At 43.6% G+C, this 23,333-nt stretch overlaps 1 protein-coding gene across 2 annotated transcripts in view; it reads right to left on the bottom strand.

Annotated features, from left to right (window-relative positions):
* Positions 1-23,333, bottom strand: part of ULK4 (unc-51 like kinase 4) — a 1,043,381-nt gene that overhangs the window by 1,007,122 nt on the left and 12,926 nt on the right. For both annotated transcript variants that reach the window (XM_077269069.1, XM_077269068.1), the window contains exons 3-6: positions 14,130-14,229; positions 8,532-8,671; positions 2,704-2,866; positions 1,770-1,871 (exon numbers count right to left, since the gene is read on the bottom strand). In XM_077269069.1, the coding sequence (XP_077125184.1) occupies positions 1,770-1,871; positions 2,704-2,866; positions 8,532-8,671; positions 14,130-14,229 (505 nt within the window). The remainder of the gene's footprint in view (positions 1-1,769; positions 1,872-2,703; positions 2,867-8,531; positions 8,672-14,129; positions 14,230-23,333) is intronic.

Below are 23,333 nucleotides of genomic sequence, written 5' to 3'. Positions count from 1 at the left end.
AAAGCCCTAACAAAAACTACCCAAGCAGGGTTCATGAGGACATGAGACCCCCTCTGTATTGCTTTATGGCTTGAGTGGGGGGGCTTACATTCTCTCTAGTCTCATTTTTCCCTGACCACCTTGCTGTTCTCGTTTGCCCTGTGAAATGTACGCTACTTCATCAGTTAAGGTGAAGACTTGATAATCGCTGCCTTGACCGGTAACTGGGCTTTTATTACACATATCAGTAAATAGAAGGAGATATCTACTATATAATTGTCTAAGGGTCACTTACGTCTGTCTTTCTTTCTTTCTGTCACGGATATTCATTGGTCGCGGCCTCTGTCTGTCATGGAATCCAAGTCGCTGATTGGTCGTGGCAAAACGCCCATGACCATTGCCACGACCAATCAGCAACGCGCACAGTCAATGTTTTGGAGCGGCCATCACAAAGCCCTGATCTCAATCCTATTGAAAATGTATGGGCAAAGCTGAAAAGGCAGGTGCGAGCAAGGTGACCTACAAGCCTGGATCAGTTACACCAGTTTTGTCAGAAGAAATGGGCCCAAATTCCAACCAACTATTGTGAGAAGCTTGTGGAAGGATATCCCAAACATTTGACCCAAGTCATTTTAAGGGAATTGGAACCAAACACTAATTAAAACTTTTGACTTTGCAGTAAGTAATAAAAATGCCTTAAAACATTCTCTCTCTTATTATTCTGGCATTTGGCAAATATTAATAACTAGCTGAAGAGCTCGGCGTTGCCCGGGCATAGTAACTAACTGTGGTTAGTTATAACAAATTATAATGATTATATTGCACATAAAAACATTTGATATCATATATGCAACACTACAGATTTGCAACACAAATTAACTAAATGATTACCCATGTATTGATAGTATTTTATTCACACTCCTCTTTCATATACAATTGGAAACACCTGAGAGAAATTGCACTAAGTGCAATAAAGCGTATCATATACACAGCCTATTTCTTCTGCAGCACCACACTTTTCTCCTTTAGACCTCGCTCACACGTTATTTGGTCAGTATTTTACCTCAGTATTTGTAAGCTAAAACTTGGAGTAAAACAATCAGAGGAAAAGTATATAAGAAACACGTCACCACTTCTGTATTTTTCTTTCACTCGTGGTTTTGGCTTATAAATACTGAGGTAAAATACTGACCAAATACTGAACGTGTGAATGTGGCCTTATACACAGCCTCCACCTGCAGCGCCTCACTCTTCTCTATACCCAGCTTCATACTGCAGCAGCACCTCACTCCTCTCATTTTCCCCCTCACTCCTCTCATATCTCTCATCCCCCCCCGCCCCCATCTCTCATTTTCCCCTCACTCCTCTCTTCCCCTCACACGTGCAAAGCAACTTCCTGTTATGAGCACAGCGGTGTAATCCATGAGGCTCCTCTCTTTCCCTTGACATCATGCCTCGCAGGAGAAACTCCATTCTAGACACGGCTATGTGGAGTTGGCGTGGCTTGATAAATACACACACACACACACACACACACACACACACACACACACACACACACACACACACACACACACACACACACACACACACATACACTCAGCTTTATATATATATAGATTGTGGTAATCTTAATTGACCTAAAACAGGAAAGGTTTATTCTGCTTATCAGATATTGAAAATAACATGTATATGTGTCTTTTTATGTATTTATATTCAACTGTAAATTCAGCATTCACATACTCACATTTAAAGATAAGAGACACAAAATTGTGTTTCATGTAACTTACCAGTGAACATTTCATAAAAGATACATCCTAAAGACCAAAGATCACTCAATATGGAGAAATCTGCACCCTTGATTATTTCTGGGGCAGCATAAACTGGAGATCCTAAAAAAGAAAACCCAATGTATTACATACACTACAGTGCACAATACAGATAACAGAGCTAGAATAAAATTCCCTTTTAGATGAAGTTCACACTCGTGTCTGGTGCGAGTGCCAGATTTGTAGACCGGGCAGGAGCCACCTGTCAGTAAGTGTCTGTACCGTCAGACACGTGTAGAGAAGCATAGACTTACTACTGTGCCTGTAAACTGCTTTGAACAAGCAGATCATATGGGCATTTATATGCAATAATGATATTCACTAAATTATATAATAAAAAATAAAATTATGATGATATGAGAGCTTTTCTTTGGTTTACATGTTTGTCTATGGACAAAGACACATTTGAGCATTGAGCCTGGTTGTATTATTATTGTTTTGGGTTTTTTTTTTGGCGTAACAGATTCGCACATGGAGCACAGTGTTACCTTCTTAGACATTCATTTAATATGTTAAAAGGCTTATCTTGGATTATTGAAAAACAAGCAGGAAAGTGGCATAAAATAAAAAAATAAGCACTACTTACCTATACATTGCCACATCACACCTGCAGCAATGACGTTGTGTTCATCATTCATGGTATCTATTCAGCCATCAAGGACTTCAGCGGTCATGTGACATATTAACCAGTGTGACTGCTGACGCCAATGACTAGCTGCAGCAGTCAGATGACTGACGGGCGTGAAGTCACAAGTAACGGAGACCATCAGAGCGGTGTGGTATTCATTACTTAGGAAAGAGTTATTTGTACAAATTCCTGGCCTTAGATTGATGGAATTTAAAGAGCTTGTCAAAATCAATTTTGAATAAGTAGAAAACTAGGCCAGTTATTTACCTTTAATGCGGTTCCTCAGGTTTCTCCGCGGTGTAGTTTCCCCATTGTCACCTGAAGTTTCCTCTGATCCAACCATTGCAAAGAATTCTTCGAGGTTTTCACCATCTGCCTTTGAGAAGCTGAAGTTGGTTAGCTTTAAGGTGCCAGGTCCATCCAGCAGAATCTTAAAAGACAAAACAAATAAATAATAATAATCACACAAATTGTATATTATACTATATATATTTTTTCTTCTTTTAGCTTTTATTGTTGAATATATAAATAATATTTTTATTATTAAGTATATATTCTAATATATAATAGGCAATAAAAACAAAAAGTGACCTGTAGTCCTGGGATGAACTGTGGGCATATTACAATGGCATCTCCCTATGGGGCTGTTAGAAATTCTGATTGGCTTCTTATCACATAAAATCATCACACAAGCTTTTAGCACAGTATTACAGTATTACAGCCATGTCACATCAGGCCAACACACTCACCCTGCCAGAACAGTGTTTGCACTGGGATTGCTTGTACACTTCAGAGGATGTGAATACCAAATACTACACCCCTGTACTCTGACTTTATAACAGCACAGTGTACATATATGTGTGTGCGTGTGTGTGTGTGTGTGTGTGTGTGTGTGTGTGTGTGTGTGTGTGTGTGTATATGTATATATATATATATATGTGTATGTATGTATGTATGTATGTATGTATGTATGTATGTATGTATGTATGTATGTATGTATGTATATATATATATATATATATATATATATATATATATATATATATATATATATTTTATTTTTATTTTTTTCAGTGTGACACTATAAATGTTTCTGGCCCATCCTGTCACATGCCAAATGGTGTTGTATGCATCCTGAATACACTGCCCATAGGGCTTTATGGGCCCCTGGAAGGATAATACCATTGTGGCATATGTCCATGCATGCTGTATTGTGGGCGCCTCACTGAGCCATGCAGTGAGCACTATGGGTCCCCACATGGTCATACTCACATCTGGGCTCTGTGTAGTTGAAGCCAGGGATGGGTCTGGGCAGAATGACCGGCTACTGGTGTAAAAATGCCCCATGCAACTACACAAAAGATGGCTTGCAAATTTCTTGACTTATCAATAGTTCAATGCTCTTGACAGAAAAAAAGCCAATTAAATGAGTGTAATATTCCCTAAAATCATTTCTCATGAAGAGAAAGTAAAGCAGATTTTGTCCATGACCTTCCCAGGAACTTTGCTGTGCAGTAAATAAAGGTCTAGTTGGAGCAGACCCCTGGGATAATCTGCATGTCCGTTCCCATGCACAGTGCCAGTATTGAGAAGAAACAAACTCCAGCTGAATACAGTGCAAACCTATGAGACGACCACCTAAACTTGCTTTTAAAAAGTGGTCGTCTGGGAGGGGATGCAGGAATTGGTATTCTCAATGGAGATAGCCAGCATCTATACTATGTGGTAGAACTAAAAATGTTGGGGTGGTCTTCTTAAAAGTAATCTATCACCAGATTTTTGCTAAGGAATCTGAGAGCACAATGATATAAGAGCAGAGACCCAGATTCCAGCAATTTGTCACTTACTGAGCTGTGTTTTGTTGCTTAAATACAATCAGTGTTTTATCAGCAGGAGATTATCACTGCAGGAGATTACCACCTACTTCAACCACACCCCCAGTAGTGATTAGGAGCTCTCTGTCACTATACCATGTACACAGAAATCTGCCAATCAGTGGTGTGGGAGGGGTTACACACAGCTCAGCATTCCAAGCTCTGATAAAAATTCAGTAGAGAAAACGGATTCTGTCACAGCTGCTTCACCCAGTAAACTAAGCGACACATCGCTGGAATAAAGCTGTCTGTCCCAACATCATACTGCTCTCTGATTACATAGCAAAAACCTGCTGACAGATTCTGTTTAAGAAGTTTCATTGTATTACCAATTTAATGCTTTACGCTCCATGTTGTCATATCATGTGAACTAAATCATTCCAGCAAACTAACAAATTGAAAAATCAGCTTCTTTCTCCACTTATTAGACACCTCTTTCAATATCCCTTAGCTGCTGAATTTATCATTCACTCTGAAACAGCTCAAATCCATCTTGGTCAAAGCACGACAGACTGCCCTCACCGGGAAGTGTCAGGTTACACAGAAAATCCAAACCTTTGTAAAGTGGAGAAGAAGAGAGGAGCAGAGCCATACACAGATACAGAAACACATGGTGCTGCAGATTTCTTGCAAGAATATTCAGTTACTAGCTGTTTCCAGCCAGCTAACGCTCGGCATGCTCATTTCTATCTAATTAGCGCTGCTAGTGATTAAACTAAAGTAAATAATGACAGCATTCAATAGCGCTTACGCAGGTGGTAAATTAACTTAAGATGAAGTTAATAACAATAATATTAATTAAAAATAGAATAATACTAATACATTTTATTCACACTGTAATATCAAAAGCAAACTGGATTTGTGTGGTAATGTGTGGGGACAGAGCCTCGTGTGGTAATGTGTGGGGACACAGCCTCGTGTGGTAATATGGGGGGACGGAGCCTCGTGTGGTAATGTGTGGGGACACAGCCTCGTGTGGTAATGTGTGGGGACGGAGCCTCGTGTGGTAATGTGTGGGGACAGAGCCTCGTGTGGTAATGTGTGGGGACACAGCCTCGTGTGGTAATGTGTGGGGACGGAGCCTCGTGTGGTAATGTGTGTGGACAGAGCCTCGTGTGGTAATGTGTGGGGACAGAGCCTCGTGTGGTAGTGTGAAGGGACGGAGCCTCATGTGGTACTGTGTGAGGACGGAGCCTCGTGTGGTAATGTGTGGGGACACAGCCTCGTGTGGTAATGTGTGGGGAAGGAGCCTCGTGTGGTAATGGGTGGGGACGGAGCCTCGTGTGGTAATGTGTGGGGACAGAGCCTCGTGTGGTAATGTGTGGGGACACAGCCTCGTGTGGTAATGTGTGGGGACGGAGCCTCGTGTGGTAATGTGTGTGGACAGAGCCTCGTGTGGTAATGTGTGGGGACAGAGCCTCGTGTGGTAATGTGAAGGGACGGAGCCTCATGTGGTACTGTGTGAGGACGGAGCCTCGTGTGGTAATGTGTGGGGACACAGCCTCGTGTGGTAATGTGTGGGGAAGGAGCCTCGTGTGGTAATGGGTGGGGACGGAGCCTCATATGGTAATGTGTGGGGACAGAGCCTCGTGTAGTAATGTGTGGGGACAGAGCCTCGTGTGGTAATGTGTGAGGACAGAGCCTCGTGTGGTAATGTGTGGGGACGGAGCCTCGTGTGGTAATGTGTGAGGACAGAGCCTCGTGTGGTAATGTGTGGGGACAGAGCCTCGTGTGGTAATGTGTGGGGATGGAGCCTCGTGTGGTAATGTGGGGGGCCGGATTATGTGTGGTAATATGGCGGGGGGAGGGATTATGTGCGGTAATGTGGTGGGGGGGCGGGATTATGTGTGGTAGAGTGGAGGGGGGCGGGATTATGTGTGGTGATGTGTGGGGGTGGAGCTACTGTGCAGGGGGCGGGATTAGCGAGTAATCACGATGCTATATATATATATATATATATAGATAGATAGATAGATAGATAGATAGATAGATAGATAGATAGATAGATAGATAGATGTCAGAGTTGAATGCACAGATACACTGCTCAGAATTATGACATAATGTTCTCCATGCCTCTGCTGCTTCTGTCTGTGTGCTCCTATGGAAGATATCATAGCAGCTTGTCTCCTCCCACCAGCTCAGAGACAACTGCAAACTAGAGATCATGTCTACTGAGAGGAAAACTAGTGAAAAAACAGGATACAAGTCATAAAGGCCAGAAAAGTGTTACTCCGCATGTAAACACAGCTTATCATGAAAAAAGGTTACCTTAAAGTATAGTTAGTTAGCATTTAAAGAGAACCTGTCACCAGAAAAATGCTATTAAGTTGCAGATACGGGGTGAATTACAAGTTATTAGCGTTACTACCTTGCCCGGAGCCTGCAATTAGCTGAGTGCTGCGGGGAGCAAATAACCCTCATTCTCCTGGGCAGCGTTCGGTTCCAGTAACGGGATGGCGTCAGTGCTGGTTTAGTCACACTCTGAGTATACAGTGCAGCGGCTGTAACTGTGCCCCCGGCCATGGCGGACGCTGGCTTTGCAATGGGTCCGGCTGTCAGTCACGGTCGAGGTCGTGATTACAGATGCGGCTCTCCATACTCAGAGCCGTCACTAGACTCGTGCCGGCGCCACTCTGTGACTGAAACAGGAAGGCTGCAGGGAATAAAGTTAATTTTCTCCTTGCAGCGTTCAGCTAAGCGCGGGCAGGTTGCTAACGTTATTAACCTGCATATTAACCCCATATGTGCAGGCTAATAGCTTTTCTATGGTGAAAGGTTCCCTTTAGAATAAAAAGTAATAACTTTTGTCAGATTCAAGTTATTTCTGTGACCATTGTGGATTTTTCTGTCATTAAACGAGGGGTACCAACAATTTTGACCACATGTGTACTATATGTAGGCCCTCACATGGGCAGGACAGACAGAATAGCGGTATCTGATCCTTTTCAGTCCAATAACTCATTAGAATGCACCCTTTACATGTTGTAAGGAGACTAATGGCCGTGTAGTCAATGGGAGGTATGTGTCGCAGAGACGGCTGCTCCCTGTGATGTAACCCGGAGTATTTTCTTTAGTGCACGCGAGCACTAAGATGTCGTTTAGCGCCCCTCGGTCCAGGTTGCGGGTAGCTGTGAGAGATGGCCCCTTACCAGCCTGAGAATACCAGCCCCCAGCTGTGAGCTTTTGCAAGGGCTGGTTGTCAATAATGGGGGGACCCCACGCAGTTTTTTTAAATTATTTAAAAAAGAAAAAAGCATGAGGACCCCTCTATTTTTGATAACCAGCCTAGTTGAAGCTAACAGCTGAGGGTTGTAGCCCCCAGCTGTGAATTTGGTCTGGCTGGTTATCAAAAGTAGGGGTGGACCCACACCGTTTTTAAATTTATTTATAGCTACAAGAGCGGCAGAAGAAAACTCCCATCCGTCGCTCCTGCTCATTGTAATTAGTGGCGGCAGGTGTCACATGAAGGGAGTAGTAGTCCCATCAGCTGACACCAGTGATCAGAGGTGAAGTTTACACCTCCAATCACTTCTGACAGCGGGGAGCCGCAGCTCTCTGACCAGCAGGGATGATTTCCCCACCGATCAGAAGCGGTGTTTGCCGCACTGTCTGCCGTGCTGTCATGCATATGACAGCGTGTCAAACACTGTAATGTCGGGCCCCCCATTCAAGTGAATGGCGATCGGGTCCGCTCTGCTTGATGGCAGGCTGCATGGACGCATTATGCAGCCTGCTATCTAGATGTAGCAGAGCCGAGGGTGACGTCACATCCGGCTGTCCTTGATTTTTCTGCAGCAAATACGCTGCAGGAAAAGTCAAACTGCGTATTTGCAGCGTTTTTTCAACATCCATTCAAGTCAATGGGTGGAAAACGCTGAAAAAAAAAAAGCTGAAAGAAGTGACATGCCCTGTGTCAAAAAAACGTTACAAAGCACAAAATACTGATCACACAAAAACCAAATTTGTGTGCATGAGATTTCTGAAATCTCATAAGCTTTGCTGGCACTGTAAAAAACAGCTGAAAATTAGCAGAAAAAAAGGCAGCAAAAACGCCCTGTGTGAACTTACCCTATAACAGAGATGCTTGGGACTGAAAAGCTTAGCATGACAACAGCTTAGTCCTGACCAGTGAAGTCCCCTTGGATGGTGCATCGTCCATAACCAAGTGGCAGGATCCCAGCCATATTCCATTTCACAATATGATAACAATTTAGGTCTTACCTTTCGAGGTGTCAGATCGCAGAAAAGTATTCCAAGTTCATGAATATAATGGAGCCCAGAAATTATATCCACAGCAAATTCTCTAATAGTGTCTTCAGGCAAGTGCTCATCCTGACTGATGACTGTTTCCAGAGAACCTCCTGCAATGGATTGTAATAGGATTTATACACAAGGCACAGAGAGGCACGCTTCATACGGCACTGCAGAAGCGGAATAGCAATCGCATCAGACGTTAGTACATCGCTAAAATAAGAAAGGATCCCCAGCTCCGGTGTATACAGATACCGCCACATGGCTGCATTAAGAAATAGCATTTCTACGCCTCCTTATTTCTCACCTCTTAGGCCAGTCTCACACGTCCAGATAATTCCGGTACCGGAAAAATCAGTACCGGAGTTATCCGTGTCTGTGTGCTCACGTGACACATCAGTGTGGCACACGTGCGGCAGCCGTGTGCCGCCCGTGTGCCGACTGAGGACCACACGGACCGTGCAGGAGACAGCGCTACAGTAAGCGCTGTCCCCCCTGTGTGTGGAGCTGAATCCGGTATTCATTCCTTCTCCCCAGCAGCGTTCGCTGGAGAGAAGGAATGAAAAATCATGTTTTTTTTATTTTTTTTGTTTTTAAAATAAAGTTCCCGGTCACCGCCCGCCTCCCACCCCCTGTGCGCGCGCCCGCTTGCATTAAAATACTCACCCAGCTCCCGCGATGCTTCCTCTCAGCGCCGCAGCTTGTCCTGTATGAGCGGTCACGTGGTACCGCTCATTACAGTGATGAATATGCGGCTCCACCTCCCATAGGTGACCGCGAGAGCTAGAGTGTAGGTAATCACCGGAGATGTCCGGCGGTCATCTACAAGCTCTGCTATGTCTGGATGTCAGGCATCCAGATGTAGCAGAGCAGGACTCGTCGTGGGACACTCGTTATTAAGGACTGCATCGTACCAGGGAGTATACTGTTGGTTTATTTTATTTTTTCAGAAGATCAATGGTTTCGCTTGGATTACCAGTGTAATAAAGACGGTAAAACTGTGTAGTGTTTTATTTCATTAAAATACTTTATTCTGCATATGTGTGTGTTTTATTAACCCTTTACCAACTATAGGATTAGTAATGGTAGGTATCTTATTGACACCTCTCCATTACTAAGCCGGCTTAATGTCACCTTACAATTCAAAGGTGACATTAACCCTTTATTATCCCATATGCCACCACTACAGGGCAGTGGGAAGAGAGAGGCTAAGCGCTGGAATTGGGGCATCTTACAGATGCGCCATTTCTGGGACAGCTGGGTACTGGTATTTGTAGCCAGGGGGGCCAATATCCATGGCCCCTCTCTAGGCTATAAATATCAGCCTGCAGCAATTTGCGTAGCTTTTCTGGCTATAAATTATAGGGGGACTCCAGGTCATTGTTTTGGGGGGTCCTCCAGGAAGCTGCGGGCTGATATTCATAGCCTGGAAGATCCATGGGTATTAACCCCTTCCCAGGCTACAAACATCGGCCCCTAGTTGCCGGTTTTCCCACTCTGAACTTGAAGATTGCGCAGGAACCCACGCAATTTTTTTTTCCATTTTTTTTTTTTTTATTAAACAGATATTGCGTTTAAGGCCAGGGTCACACTTTATGAGAAACTCGCACGAGTCTCGCACCTCAATACCCGGCACTGCCGCCGGCACTCGCTACCGAAGAATACGGCTGCATGCATTTCTATGCAGCCGCACGCTCCTGTCCGAGTGCCGGTGGCAGTGCCAGGTATTGAGGTGCGAGACTTGTGCGAGTTTCTCGTAAAGTGTAACTCCGACCTAACACAGCTTTTTTTCTATCTATAGATAGATATATCTATAAATAGATAGATATATATATCTCTCATTCCTTCTATCTATTTATCTATCCCATATATATCTCATATCTATCTATAGATACAGTAGATAAAATGAGATAGACAGATGGAATGAGATAGATAGATTTATAGATAGATAGATATGGGCTGTGCGATATACTACGTGGGCTGTGCAAAGTACTACGTGGGCTGTGCAAAGTACTACGTGGGCTGTGCAATGTACTACGTGGGCTGTGCAATGTACTACGTGGGCTGTGCAATGTACTACGTGGGCTGTGCAATGTACTACGTGGGCTGTGCAATGTACTACGTGGGCTGTGCAATGTACTACGTGGGCTGTGCAATGTACTACGTGGGCTGTGCAATGTACTACGTGGGCTGTGCAATGTACTACGTGAGCTGTGCAATGTACTACGTGGGCTGTGCAATGTACTACGTGAGCTGTGCAATGTACTACGTGAGCTGTGCAATGTACTGCGTGGGCTGTGCAATGTACTGCGTGGGCTGTGCAATGTACTGTGTGGCCTGTGCAATGTACTGCGTGGCCTGTGCAATGTACTGCGTGGCCTGTGCAATGTACTGCGTGGCCTGTGCAATATACTACATGGCTGTGCTATATACTACGTGGGCTGTGTTATATAATGCGTGTGTGGGCTGCTATGTAGTACGTGGCTGTGTTATATGCTATGTGAGCTGTTATACACTCCGTGGGCTGTGCTATATACTCCGTGGGCTGTGTTATATAATACGTGGTTGTGCTATATACTCAGTGGGCTGTGCTATATACTCCGTGGGCTGTGCTATATACTACGTGGGCTGTGCTATATACTACGTGGCTGCTACTTACTACGTGGGCTATTATATACTACGTGGCTGTGCTATATACTACGTGGCTGCTATTTACTACATGGGCTGTTATATACTACGTGGCTGTGCTATATACTACGTGGCCGGCCGCAAACAATCAGCGACAGGCGCAGTCCGGCCGAATCCTGTGTATTCAATGTATTATTCTAAAATCTTCATAAATAAACTACATACATATTCTAAAATACCCGATGCGTTAGAATCGGGCTACCATCTAGTCTATCTATAGATAGATAAAATGAGATAGACAGATGGAATGAGATAGATTTATAGATAGATAGATCAATACATATATCTATCTATGTATCTATCTATCTATCTATCCCATACCTATCTATCTCACTCCATCTATCTATCTATCTATCTATAGACCCCACTGTCTATATTATCTCATTCTATCTATCTATCTATCTATCTATCTATCTACCCCATACCTATCTTTCTATCTCATTCCATCTATCTATCTATAGATCCATCTGTCTATATATCTCATTCTATCTATCTATCTATTGTAGCGTTTCACCCGCTACGGGTCTTGGGGATACTTGCTTGGCAGCAGGAAAAACACTTGAGGCACGATATCTCACACATATCAGTCCATATAGTTTATTCAAACTCCGCATAAACCAGACAGGATACAGTCCATTTCATTACATCCATGAAACATTGGACCGTTCACGTAGCAGATAGGCTTCTCTGCTGTATATTATAATCTCGTTGTCCGGGGTTACCTCTCAGAAGTTCCACTCCTTACACTGACTTCAGGTCAGTCCCAGGTCCTCAACACAGACCGTCCAGGTCTACGGTCTCCAGGTGCTTCCAGGACGACTCCACTCCCAGGAGTCTCCAACACCAACCGTCTGTACTATATCCAGCACGCAGGCTCTCCAGCCTGGAATGGTCTCTGTGTGCTTCCAGGACGTCCCCACTTGGAACCGTCCAACACACAGGCAATTCTGCAGTGTCCTGCCAGGACACACGGAAGTGTGTCCACCCTGACAGACAATAACTTGTACATGTGCTGCTGTGTTTTTTTGTCTATATGATGCAGCTTGCAGCTTTGCACGTGTTCACATTAGGGGTGCTGGTTGTTTTATATATATGTGTGTGTGTGTGTGTGTGTGTGTGTGTGTGTGTGTGTGTGTGTGTGTGTGTGTGTGTGTGTGTGTGTGTGTGTGTATGTGTATATATATCACTGGCCATAGAGCCTTGTGTATCACAAAGACAACAGAACTGATGTTTTCACGAGGATACAGCAAGCCGTACAATTCATATCTGGTAAACTAAGGTTGAATTCTTTGGACTTGCGTATTATCTCAACCTCAAGACTATTAAAGAACTGTGCTAAAAATATAAGGTGCAACCAGCATTTATGGCTACACAGCTTAAACCCATAAGGTGACTTACAAGAGCCATTGCCATTTTCATAGACAAGTAACTGAAACGATGATTAGAAAAAGATGACAATATGGCCGGTTTCAGTGGCCCAATTTCCAATACGGCCATATCACATACACAAATTGTGGAAATAACTGGCTTGGCATGCTAGTGCACAATTCGGATGGGTGCCGGAGTGGCCTTTAGGCCGAGATCACACATACGCGAGATATGGCCGAGTCTCGCAGGTGAAAACCCAGCTCTGGCGCCGGCACTCCGGAGCAGAGCGTGCAGCTCCATGTATTATTGCTGTGTGGCTGCACGCTCCGCTCCGGAGTGCCAGCGCCAGAGCTGGGTTTTCACCTGCGAGACTCGGCCGTATCTCCCGTATGTGTGATCCCGGCCTCACAATGAATGCGGTACTCTTATCTGTAACACAGACCAAATTAGTGCAATGTGCTGTAACGCTCAAAGACAGCAAATATCAAAAACTGACCATCACTTCCAAACAGAGAACAGGTGTGAACAGGTGCAAGTTAAGAGTAGCCATCTCCATACATAACTATCAAATAAAGCTGCACTCTGTAACGCCATATGCAAACATGACATATACAAAATTTAAATTGAATTACGGTTATAGAAACTAGTAAGAAATGAGACTACTTAGTGCATAAATTGGCCAATTCATGTGTGCCCAGCAGCCAACGACAAGGCGATCCTCTCTGCTGGGGACTTAACCTAACAGGAAACCTCTCCTGGGCTGATAGCTTACATTTATTTGGGTAGGTACGATTTTCCTATGATTAAAATGGCCATAAGCTGATGGGTGGAGAGCTCAGTCAGAAAGTGTAGGTATAAATATCAATGACTGACTGTCATTTCCAAGCAGAGAACAGGTGTACACTAAGAGTAGCCACCTCTATATATAACAAAGATTTTATTCCACGAAGACCATTGGTTCACGTGGTGAATCAGCCATGTGTACTGGCACAATGGCTATGTTGTGACTCGCAAAGACAGCACACGGACCAATTACACGCTTGTCTGAATCAGCCCTAAAGGTTATGAGCACACATCTCATTAGAACCAGAATATCATTTCAGACACGCAACACTTTGATATAGAGCCAGCTGCACTCCATTATCTGCAATATAGCAGGAGGCTCAGCCATCTCTCCCATTTGCATGGAACATCCCAGCATTACTTTGACTGATTAAAAATAAAGATTACTCTACTTTTAATTTACAGTAAATACTTAAACTGAAATTGATGAAGAGATCAGGCTCTACCAGCGGTTCTGCCTCTCTCCGAGCACTTTATATCTAATTTCATTACTTCCATCTGAGTTCACACGAGCGGATTCTGGGAAAGGCACCAAATGAGACAATAGAAATATCACAAAGCCAATACAATATCAATACGCCGGAGAGTAACTTTGCTAGAAATCAAGTGTGACGGAATTACACTGTTATGTATGTGTTCATGATTGTAGGATCAGAGGACGAACCATACCTGTGCAAAGCTCCACAACAAGCCACAGATGGTTACTGGTCTCATACCATTCGTAAAATGTGACCACGTTCTTGTGCTTTATGTGGTGTGTTAGGCGGACCTAAAACGAAGAGAAAAAAAAAGAATAGAAAGAGAATGAATAATAGTGATACATTATTGATAGTAAGAGGTCTAGGTATTAGGAGAAGCAGAGCACATACAATAATGACAAACATAATAAAATATGTATTGGCCACAATATTTTATAACAGTTCCAGGCAGCCAGAGCAGGTTGTAGAGTACATTGCTAAACACTAAAAGCACCCCCTGGTAGATGCTCCAATTATATCGGGCCTCGAGTTATCACTCCATACACACAAATACTGGGCTCGGCTAAATGTGCATGGAGAAAAATCTGCAAGGAAAAAAGGCAACAGGCAGACAACTCGGCAGAACTTACCATGTCTTTTTGAAAACAAGGAATCTGGAATTTAAAATCCAACCAGCTGATCCCTCTGTCCCAAAAGTGACACCCTCATACACTTAAGGCCTCGTTCGCACGTCCTAATGTTTCCGGTAATGGAAAAATCAGTCCCAGCGCTATCCGTGTCTGTATGTAACATAAATGTGACACGTAGCGATGTCTGGTAAAAGCAGTACAGTTAGCGCTGTACCCAGGCGCTGAATCCAACTCTCATCATCCTTGCCTGGTCTCCCTATAATCAGCGCAACGCTAATGAGAGTTGGAGTCAGCACCCGTTGTCTGTGAATAACGAGTATTAAATAATTAATTTTAAAAAAACCGCTTGGGGTCCCCCTTAATTTTACTAATTAGCTGAGGTAAAGCAGCCAGCTGTGGGCTGGTATTAATATTCTGGGAAAGGACCAAAAGCTATAAAAGGTTCCCAGCCTATTAGTAACAGCTCACAGCTGTTTGTTTTGCCTTTACTTGTTATTAAAAAGGAGGGGGCCTCCCAAGAAAAAGAAAAAAGTGGGGTCCAGTCTATTTTTAATAACCAGCGAAGGCTAAACAGACAGCTGCGGGCTGATATTAATAGGGTGGAAAGTGTCCATAGATATTGGCCCCCTCACAGGCTAAGAACACCGGCTCTCAGCCGCCCCAGAATTGGCGCATCTATTAGGTGCCTCAATTCTGGCATTTAGCTTCGGCTCTTCCCACTTGCCCTGATGCGCTGGCAAGTGGGGTCACAGTTTTGGGCTTGATGTCAGCTGTTTTATATCGGTTCACATCAAGATAATGGGTTAGTAATGGAGAGGTGTCTATCAGACACCCCCATTGTTACCACGTAGTCAAAAGTAAAAAAGACACATGCAGAAAGGAGTCCTTTAATTGAAATAAATAACTCCCCACCAATTACCCTCATTTTCCCATTTATTGCCATAGAAATCAAAATAACTCACCTGTCCACCGTAATTCCATAATAAAGAAGTCCCACGACAGCACCCAACTCTGCTACATCCGGACGGCGTGGTGAGCGTGGACATCAGTAATGTGACGACTCAGCACGCCAGCCAGAACACAGTGAGAGTACCGTGAAAAATTTTTCAGGCTGAAGTGACATAATTAAGGTTACCGCAGGTCACAGGAAGGGGTTCTCATGGTAAGGTCTGTGTGAGCCAGCCTATGAACTGCGGTAACCTTACTGACGTCACCGCTCGCAGCGGGAGAAATTCTCAGCGGATATAAAACAGCTGACATCAACCACAAAACTATTACCCCACTTTTCAACACACTAGGGAAAGCGGGAAGAGCCAAGGCTAAGCAACAGAAATGGAGCATCTAATAGATGAGCCATTTCTGGGGCAGCTTAGGACTGGTGTTATTAATCTGGAAGGGAGCCAATATTTATGGCATCTTCCCACCCTATTAATATCAGCACGCAGCTGTCTGATTAGCCTTTGACAGTTATTAAAAATAGGGCGTAATTTTTTTAAGTTTTTTTTTTTTTTTTTTTTTTTTTTTTTTGGGGGGGGGGTTCCCCTTTTTAATAACCAGTAAAGGCTAAGCAAACAGCTGTGAGCTGTTATTAATATGCTGGGAACCTTTATAGCTATTGCCCCTTAACAGAATAAGAACACCAGGACCCAGCTGGTTAGTAAAATTAAGGGGGGACGCCACAACATTTTTGTTTACATTTATTAAATGCGTGCTATTCACAGAAGGCAGGTGCTGACTCCAACTCTCATCAGCTTCTCCTGGTCGAGTTGATAGCAGGAAGACCAGGCGATGATGAGAGTTGGAATGAGCACCTACTGCTTTTCCCCATCGCCGCGAGTTGTCACACTGATGACACATGGATGTCATCCATGTATCATCAGTGTGCAAAAAGTATTACAGACCGTGCCATCACAAAAAAAAAAAAACAGACATGTCTACATGTTTTGCACACAGACACATGGTCCATGTGAACACACTGACATGTGCGCAGACCCAGAGATTTCAATGGGTCTGTGTGTTTAAGACAGTGGGTGTGTGAAAACTGTCATCACATGTACTGGAGACACTGACATGTGAAGAGAGCCTTAGAGATCGCCCATAGATTGGGTTCATACTAGAACAAACATACCTTTATTTTTAGACTGGGGTTTAAAAGCATCTGTTTGTAGATTAAAATTGTATATTTTAATTTTTAGATGGTAATTGAGTGCAATAGAGTACTCCTCTGCACTTTTTATGCAGTGGGAAAGCTGTGCTCTAATACAGTGCAGTGAACTCAAGCCACATGAGCATTGTATGCCGCTGTACAGGGTCTGGACAAATGCAGGAGACCTAAAATGTTGGATATAAGGAGAACTCATTTTCTAGTATAGTTCTTAGAGATTTACCAGCAGTGGCTACTCGTTCTGATAGAGAAGACCAAATGACTGTTCACAAAGAAAGGACACGTATAATGACATTAAGTGCTAATATATCAGATCCTTCTTAAATACGTGAGCAAAGAAAGTGATGAGTGATTTCACATTACGGTGGCGCAGTGGTTAGCACAGCAGCCTTGCAGCGCTGGAGTCCTGGGTTCAAACCCCACCAAGGACAACATCTGCAAAGAGTTTGTATGTTCTCTCCGTGTTTGCGTGGGTTTCCTCCGGGTACTCCGGTTTCCTCCCACATTCCAAAGACATACGGATAGGGAATTTAGATTGTGAGCCCCAACGGGGACAGTAATGATAATGTGTGCACACTGTAAAGCGCTGCGGAATATGTTAGCGCTATATAAAAATAAAGATTATTATTATTATTATTATTATTAGTCTGATTCTAACACTAGCAAACTAAGAATTATGTACAAATAAGAACGAAAGGAGCACACATACACACACATCGAATTATAGATGGCCGAGAATTGGTCGACCAACTAATGTATGTAACATATGGGGACCTCATAACAGATTCATTCAAAGGGTCGTCTCCTTGCAGATAAACCAATGTCAGATGTCTCCATAGAAAACACATGAATGCTTGGCCCAAGAGTTCATTTGTATGAGGGAGATTGTTAAGTTGCTCATTCCTCTGTAATTAGATTGGACTAAGAATTAAAAAAAGCTTCCCTACTTATGAAATCTAATCTTGTTTTCTCTAAACTTTTATAATGACTTCATGCAGAAGCGCTAAAGCAACCTAAAACAAAGTACGGTACTAAACAAAAGCTCAAACAAATGAACACAAAGGTTTCTGCGTAAAAGCAACTTGCTGTTGATATATTCAGTGTTTTAGTAGCTTAAGGTTTCCAAACACGCAAAGTGGTTAAAGGGAATCTGTCACCCCAAAAATCGTATATGAGATAAGCCCCCGATGTAACCTGAAAGATAAGAAAAACAGGTTAGATTATACTCACCCAGGGGCGGTCCCGCTGCGGTCCGGGTCCGATGGGTGTCGCGGTCCAGGGTCTCCTATCTTCATACGATAACGTCCTCTTCTTGTCTTCCTGCCGCGGCTCCGGTAGATAAGCCCCTGAAGCCGGTGGCCTTATATCATATACGATTTTTGGGGTGACAGATTCCCTTTAAAAGAAGTTAGTAAGGCTAGGTTCACATCGAGTTAGTGCCATCCGTTTAACGGATCCGTTAAACGGATGCGCCAACGCTGATGTCCAAAATCTCTTTTGTTCAACAATCGTGTTAGCGCATGCATTAACGCATGGTACCATTGCGTCGGCATGCTTTAGTAATGGAAGTCTATGCACAGCGAACGAGTCCGTTCGCTGTGCGTTAGATCTAACATACCCGAAAACGCAGTAGACCGCGTTCAAAGGTGTGTCACAAAGTAACGGACCATCGCTAACGCATGTCGATTTTGACATGCGTTAGGATGCGCTACGATAATGGATAGCAATGGGTGCGTTAACGGATCCGTTACATTGCGTTAGTGCCGCTTAGTAATGGATCCGTTACGTTGCGTTAGTGCCGCTTAGTAATGGATCCGTTGCATTGCGTTAGTGCCGCTTAGTAATGGATAAGTTAAACGGATGGCACTACCGTGATGTGAACCTAGCCTAAACCATTCTTCAGGCGTTTTCCACTCTTCATAATAGAAGTTGTGGGAAGGCTTAGAAGACACCCGGGTGACTTTTTGAGTATTTTTTCTTGTAGAAAACTTGGCACTCAGGTAAATGCTGTTAGCATTCATTCACATGCCTTTCGCCCCAAGGTTTAGCCATCAGTGGTAGGTCGATTGAGTCATTCACTGCTATAGAGAGATCTGTCTATATTTGTGAATCTGTATGTCTTTAGCTGGAGTTAGTATGAATGAGTTTTTGTTTTGTTTTTCCCCTCTATTCCTTCCAATTTTGTTCCTTTTTTCTTCCCTTTTCTTTGCCTTTGTTTAGGACTTACTTATAAATATCATTCTGGCCCCCTCACCATTTTTTTTACTCATTCTTCTTCTTTTTTCCTTGGTGAATTTGTTCTTTGTTACATTGTCCCATCCTGACATTTAATTTGCATTTTGGTTTTTTACTGTATGTATATAAATATATATACAACTCGCATATCTGTTTATTACTTATTATAAGAAGTCTGACTGATGAAGGTCATTGCAAAACCCAAAATATCTTCTTTATTTTTTGATTGCCTGCACACAATAAAATTATCTGCTTACAACATTTACCTGAGTGCCAAGTTTTCTACAAGATTTACATGGGATAGGATCCTACTTAGGCACCTTTCACAAGTGTGTCGTAATTACCATTTTTGAGCATTTTGACAACAGTTTTTGGAGCAAAATACACTATCGGTTTCTTCATTGAAGTTAGGTAATAAATCAGAAGAATCTTAGAGTCTTATTCACATTCTTTTATTTGAAAGACATGGCGAAGATGATGGGAAAACCAGAGCACACACTGAATGTATTAGTAGACACCTAGCGTTTGTCAACAGTATGTTTTGGCCATGGTACTTTGGCATACTTTATGGAAAAAAAAAGAAAAAAAAAAAGAATTATTCTTACCGTTAATTCGGTTTCTAGTAACCCACCACGACAGCACACCTGGAGGATGTTACCCCTTTCCTAATAGGGACAGGAAATGACAAGAGGTTAAATAACCCCTCCCTCATCCTCCCCTCAGTGTTATTATAAAGGACCACAGGAGAATGAATGCTTCAAATTGTATTTATTCTTTTCAGAACGTATATTAAGCAAAGGGAGGGATTACTCCTGCTGTCGTGGTGGGTTACTAGAAACCGAATTAACGGTAAGAATAATTCTATTTTCTCTAGTAACCCCCCACGACAGCACACCTGGAGCAGTACCCAAGAGTAATTTTTAGGGAGGGACTACAGCACTAAGGACTTTTTCTCCGAAGGCTAAGTCTTCTTTTGACATCAGGTCAAGCCTGTAATGTTTGGAGAACGTATGGACCGAGGACCACGTAGCCGCTCTGCAAATTTGCTCGATGGAAGCACTGGCTTTCTCGGCCCAGGAGACAGCTGTTGCTCTAGTAGAATGGGCTGTGAGCTTTCTTGGTGGTGGAAGGCCTTGAATTTGATAAGCCTCCAGGATTGCTCTTTTGATCCAATTTGCAATTGTGGATCTGGAAGTCTTCTTCCCTTTATTCTGGCCGAGAAGATGAATAAACAGATTTTGATCCTTTCTAATCTTCTCTGATGCATGAAGATAATAGAGTACCATTCTTCGAACATCCAAAGTATGGAAATGTTCTTCTTCCTCATTTTTTGGTTCTTGATAGAATGATGGAAGAATTATCTCCTGCGATTTGTGGAAATCAGAGACGACCTTTGGGAGAAAGGATGGGTCTAATCGCAGGATAAGCCTGTCATGAAGAATCTTCATGTAGGGCTCATTGATTGACAGGGCTTGTAGTTCACCCACTCTTCTGGCTGTTGTTATGGCTACCAGGAAGGTGGTTTTCCAAGCGAGTTTATCCATGGTTATGGAAGATAAGGGTTCAAATGGTGGCAGTGTAAGTCCTTTCAGGACTATATTCAAGTCCCAGGATGGAACTATATTTATGGGTCTTGGAGATATGCGGGATGCCGCCGTCATGAATCTTCTTACCCATCTATGGTCAGCTAAAGACTGGTCAAAATAAGAGCTCAAGGCTGCCACTTGTACTTTGAGGGTGCTGGGTCTGAGACCCTTCTCCAGCCCATCTTGTAGAAAATCCAGGATCTTGGCTAGGTTTGGTGTATCTGGGTTAGGTTGTTCAGGAGCACACCATGTGATGAACGTCTTCCAGATCTTATGGTAAATAGAATTAGTAACCGTTTTGCGGCTTTTTTGTAATGTTTTAATTACCCTCTTTGATAGTCCTCTAGTTCTCAAAATTGAGAATTCAGAAGCCAGGCATTTAGGTGTAGCCTTTCGGGATCTGGATGCAGTATTGGCCCCTGGTAGAGAAGGTCTTTGACCGGTGGAAGTGCTATTGGCCCATCTATCTTTAGACTGATGAGGGCCCCAAACCAACCTCTTTTGGGCCAAAGTGGAGCCACTAGGATCACCTTGAGTTTTTCTGCCCTTATTTTCTGCAGGACTTTTGGTAGGACTGGCAATGGCGGGAACGCGTATGCTAGCGTGAATGTCCATGGCTGGACCAATGCGTCCACAGCTAACCCTGGATCCATTGGATCTAGTGAGAAGAACTGGTTTACCTTTGTGTTCTGGCTGTTCGCGAACAAGTCCACTTCTGGCTGACCCCATCTTTTGACTAGTATCTGAAAGACCTCTGGGTTTAGGCTCCATTCTCCTGGATGGACCTCTCTTCTGCTCAAGAAGTCGGCTTGTACGTTTATTTCCCCTTTTATATGTAGGGCGGATATGGAGAGAACATGTTCTTCGGCCCACGAAAATATTCTTGCTGATATTGTTTTTAGATCTTCGTGTCTTGTACTTCCCTGGTGGCGAAGGTGGGCGACTGTTGTCATGTTGTCGGAGTATATTGTTATGTGGGAATTTTGTACAAGAGTTACCGCTGCTTTGAGGACTTCTTCCACTGCTTTTAGCTCTTTGAAATTCGAGGATTGCTGTGCTATCTCGGCTGACCAGAATCCCTGGAATATGTGCTGGTCTACCGTAGCTCCCCAACCTTTTCCACTGGCATCTACTGTTATGGTCACTGCTGGAACCTGCAACCAGGGAACTCCTTTTATTAAGTTTTCTTTTTGTAGCCACCATGTTAATGAGGACTTTACATGCGGTGGTATCCGGATCTTTTTGTCTAGAGAACCTGGGGATCCGTCCCAGTTTGACAGAATATGTGTCTGAAGTACCCTGGTGTGGGCTTGAGCCCATGCCACCATCTGGATGCAAGATGTCATGGTACCTAGAACCGACATGGCCCATCTTAGAGATACTCTCTTCTTGTCCCGCAATGTTCTTATCCTTGATGTAAGCAGGGACCATTTTTGTTCGGGCAAGAAAGAGGTTTGTCTGTGGGAGTCTAATAAGACCCCTAAAAAGATCTTCGTTGTGGACGGAACCATATCCGATTTTTGGGGGTTTATCACCCAACCCAGGGATGACAGGATCTGGACTGTTGTTTGAAGGTGTTCCTGTAGAATTGGAACCGTGGGACCCACTACCAAGAGGTCGTCGAGGTATGGGATTATGCATATCTGCCGACTTCTGATGTACGCCATCACCTCGGACATGACCTTTGTAAAGATCCTTGGAGCTGATGATAGTCCGAATGGGAGGACATTGAACTGGAAGTGGTCTATAACTTCTCGTCTGGTGACTGCAAACCTTAGAAATTTCCGATAGGTTGGATGGACTGGGACGTGATAATATGCGTCCTGTAAGTCGATGGTTGCCATGACGAAGTCTTGCCCTATTAAGGGTACTGTCGATCTGACGGACTCCATTCTGAATCTTCTGTAGGTTACATATTGATTCAGCGGTTTCAGATTGATTATCATCCGATGGGTTCCGTTTGGTTTCCTTATCAGAAATAGGCTGGAATAATGGCCCTTGTTTCTTTCGTCTTTTGGGACTGGGGAGATCACATTGTTGATTAAGAGATCTTCTATCCCAGTTATCAGGGTGGACTGTAGCTTTTGTGTTGATAACGTTGTAGTTTTCATTCTTTTTTGGGGGTATGATGTAAACTCTATTTTCATCCCCTCTTTGACCAATCTTAAGGTCCACTGATCCACCCCGATCTTTTGCCAGGCTGGGAGGAAGTTCGAAATCCGACCCCCCACTATGACGGCGTCATTGCTTTCTCTGGTTTTGGGGTTGTGAAAGAAAAAGATTCCTGTCTTTCCCTCCTTTTGGATAGCTCCAGCGACCTGTCTTACCCTTTCCCCTGTATTGAGGGGTATGCTCCTGCTGAGCGCGGAAGGGTTTTTTTCTAGGGTTTCTAGGTTCTGTTAAGGTCTTTTTCTTGTCTGAAGCCTTCTCCAAAAGATCATCCAAGGCTGGTCCAAACATATACTTTCCTTTAAAGGGAATAGAACACAGCCTCATCTTGGAAGTCATATCCCCAGACCAGGATCTTAGCCAGAGTGCACGCCTTACTGAGTTTGACAGTGCAGATGATCTCGCCGTCACTCTGACGGATTCTGCAGAAGCATCTGCTAAAAAGCCTGTTGCTTTCTGGAAGATAGGCAAGGAGGCCAGAATATCTTCTCTCGGAGTACCTGAGGACAAGTGCTCCTCTAGCTGCCCCAGCCAGCGATGCATCGATCTAGCTACGCAAGTGGATACTGAATTGATGTTCAGTAAAGATGCTGATGTTTCCCACGACTTCC

The sequence above is a fragment of the Ranitomeya variabilis genome, chromosome 6, assembly GCF_051348905.1.
Source record: "Ranitomeya variabilis isolate aRanVar5 chromosome 6, aRanVar5.hap1, whole genome shotgun sequence".
NCBI lineage: Eukaryota > Metazoa > Chordata > Amphibia > Anura > Dendrobatidae > Ranitomeya > Ranitomeya variabilis.
The sequence above is the reverse complement of the archived record's forward strand: the minus strand, read 5'-3'. Positions and strand labels throughout refer to the sequence as shown.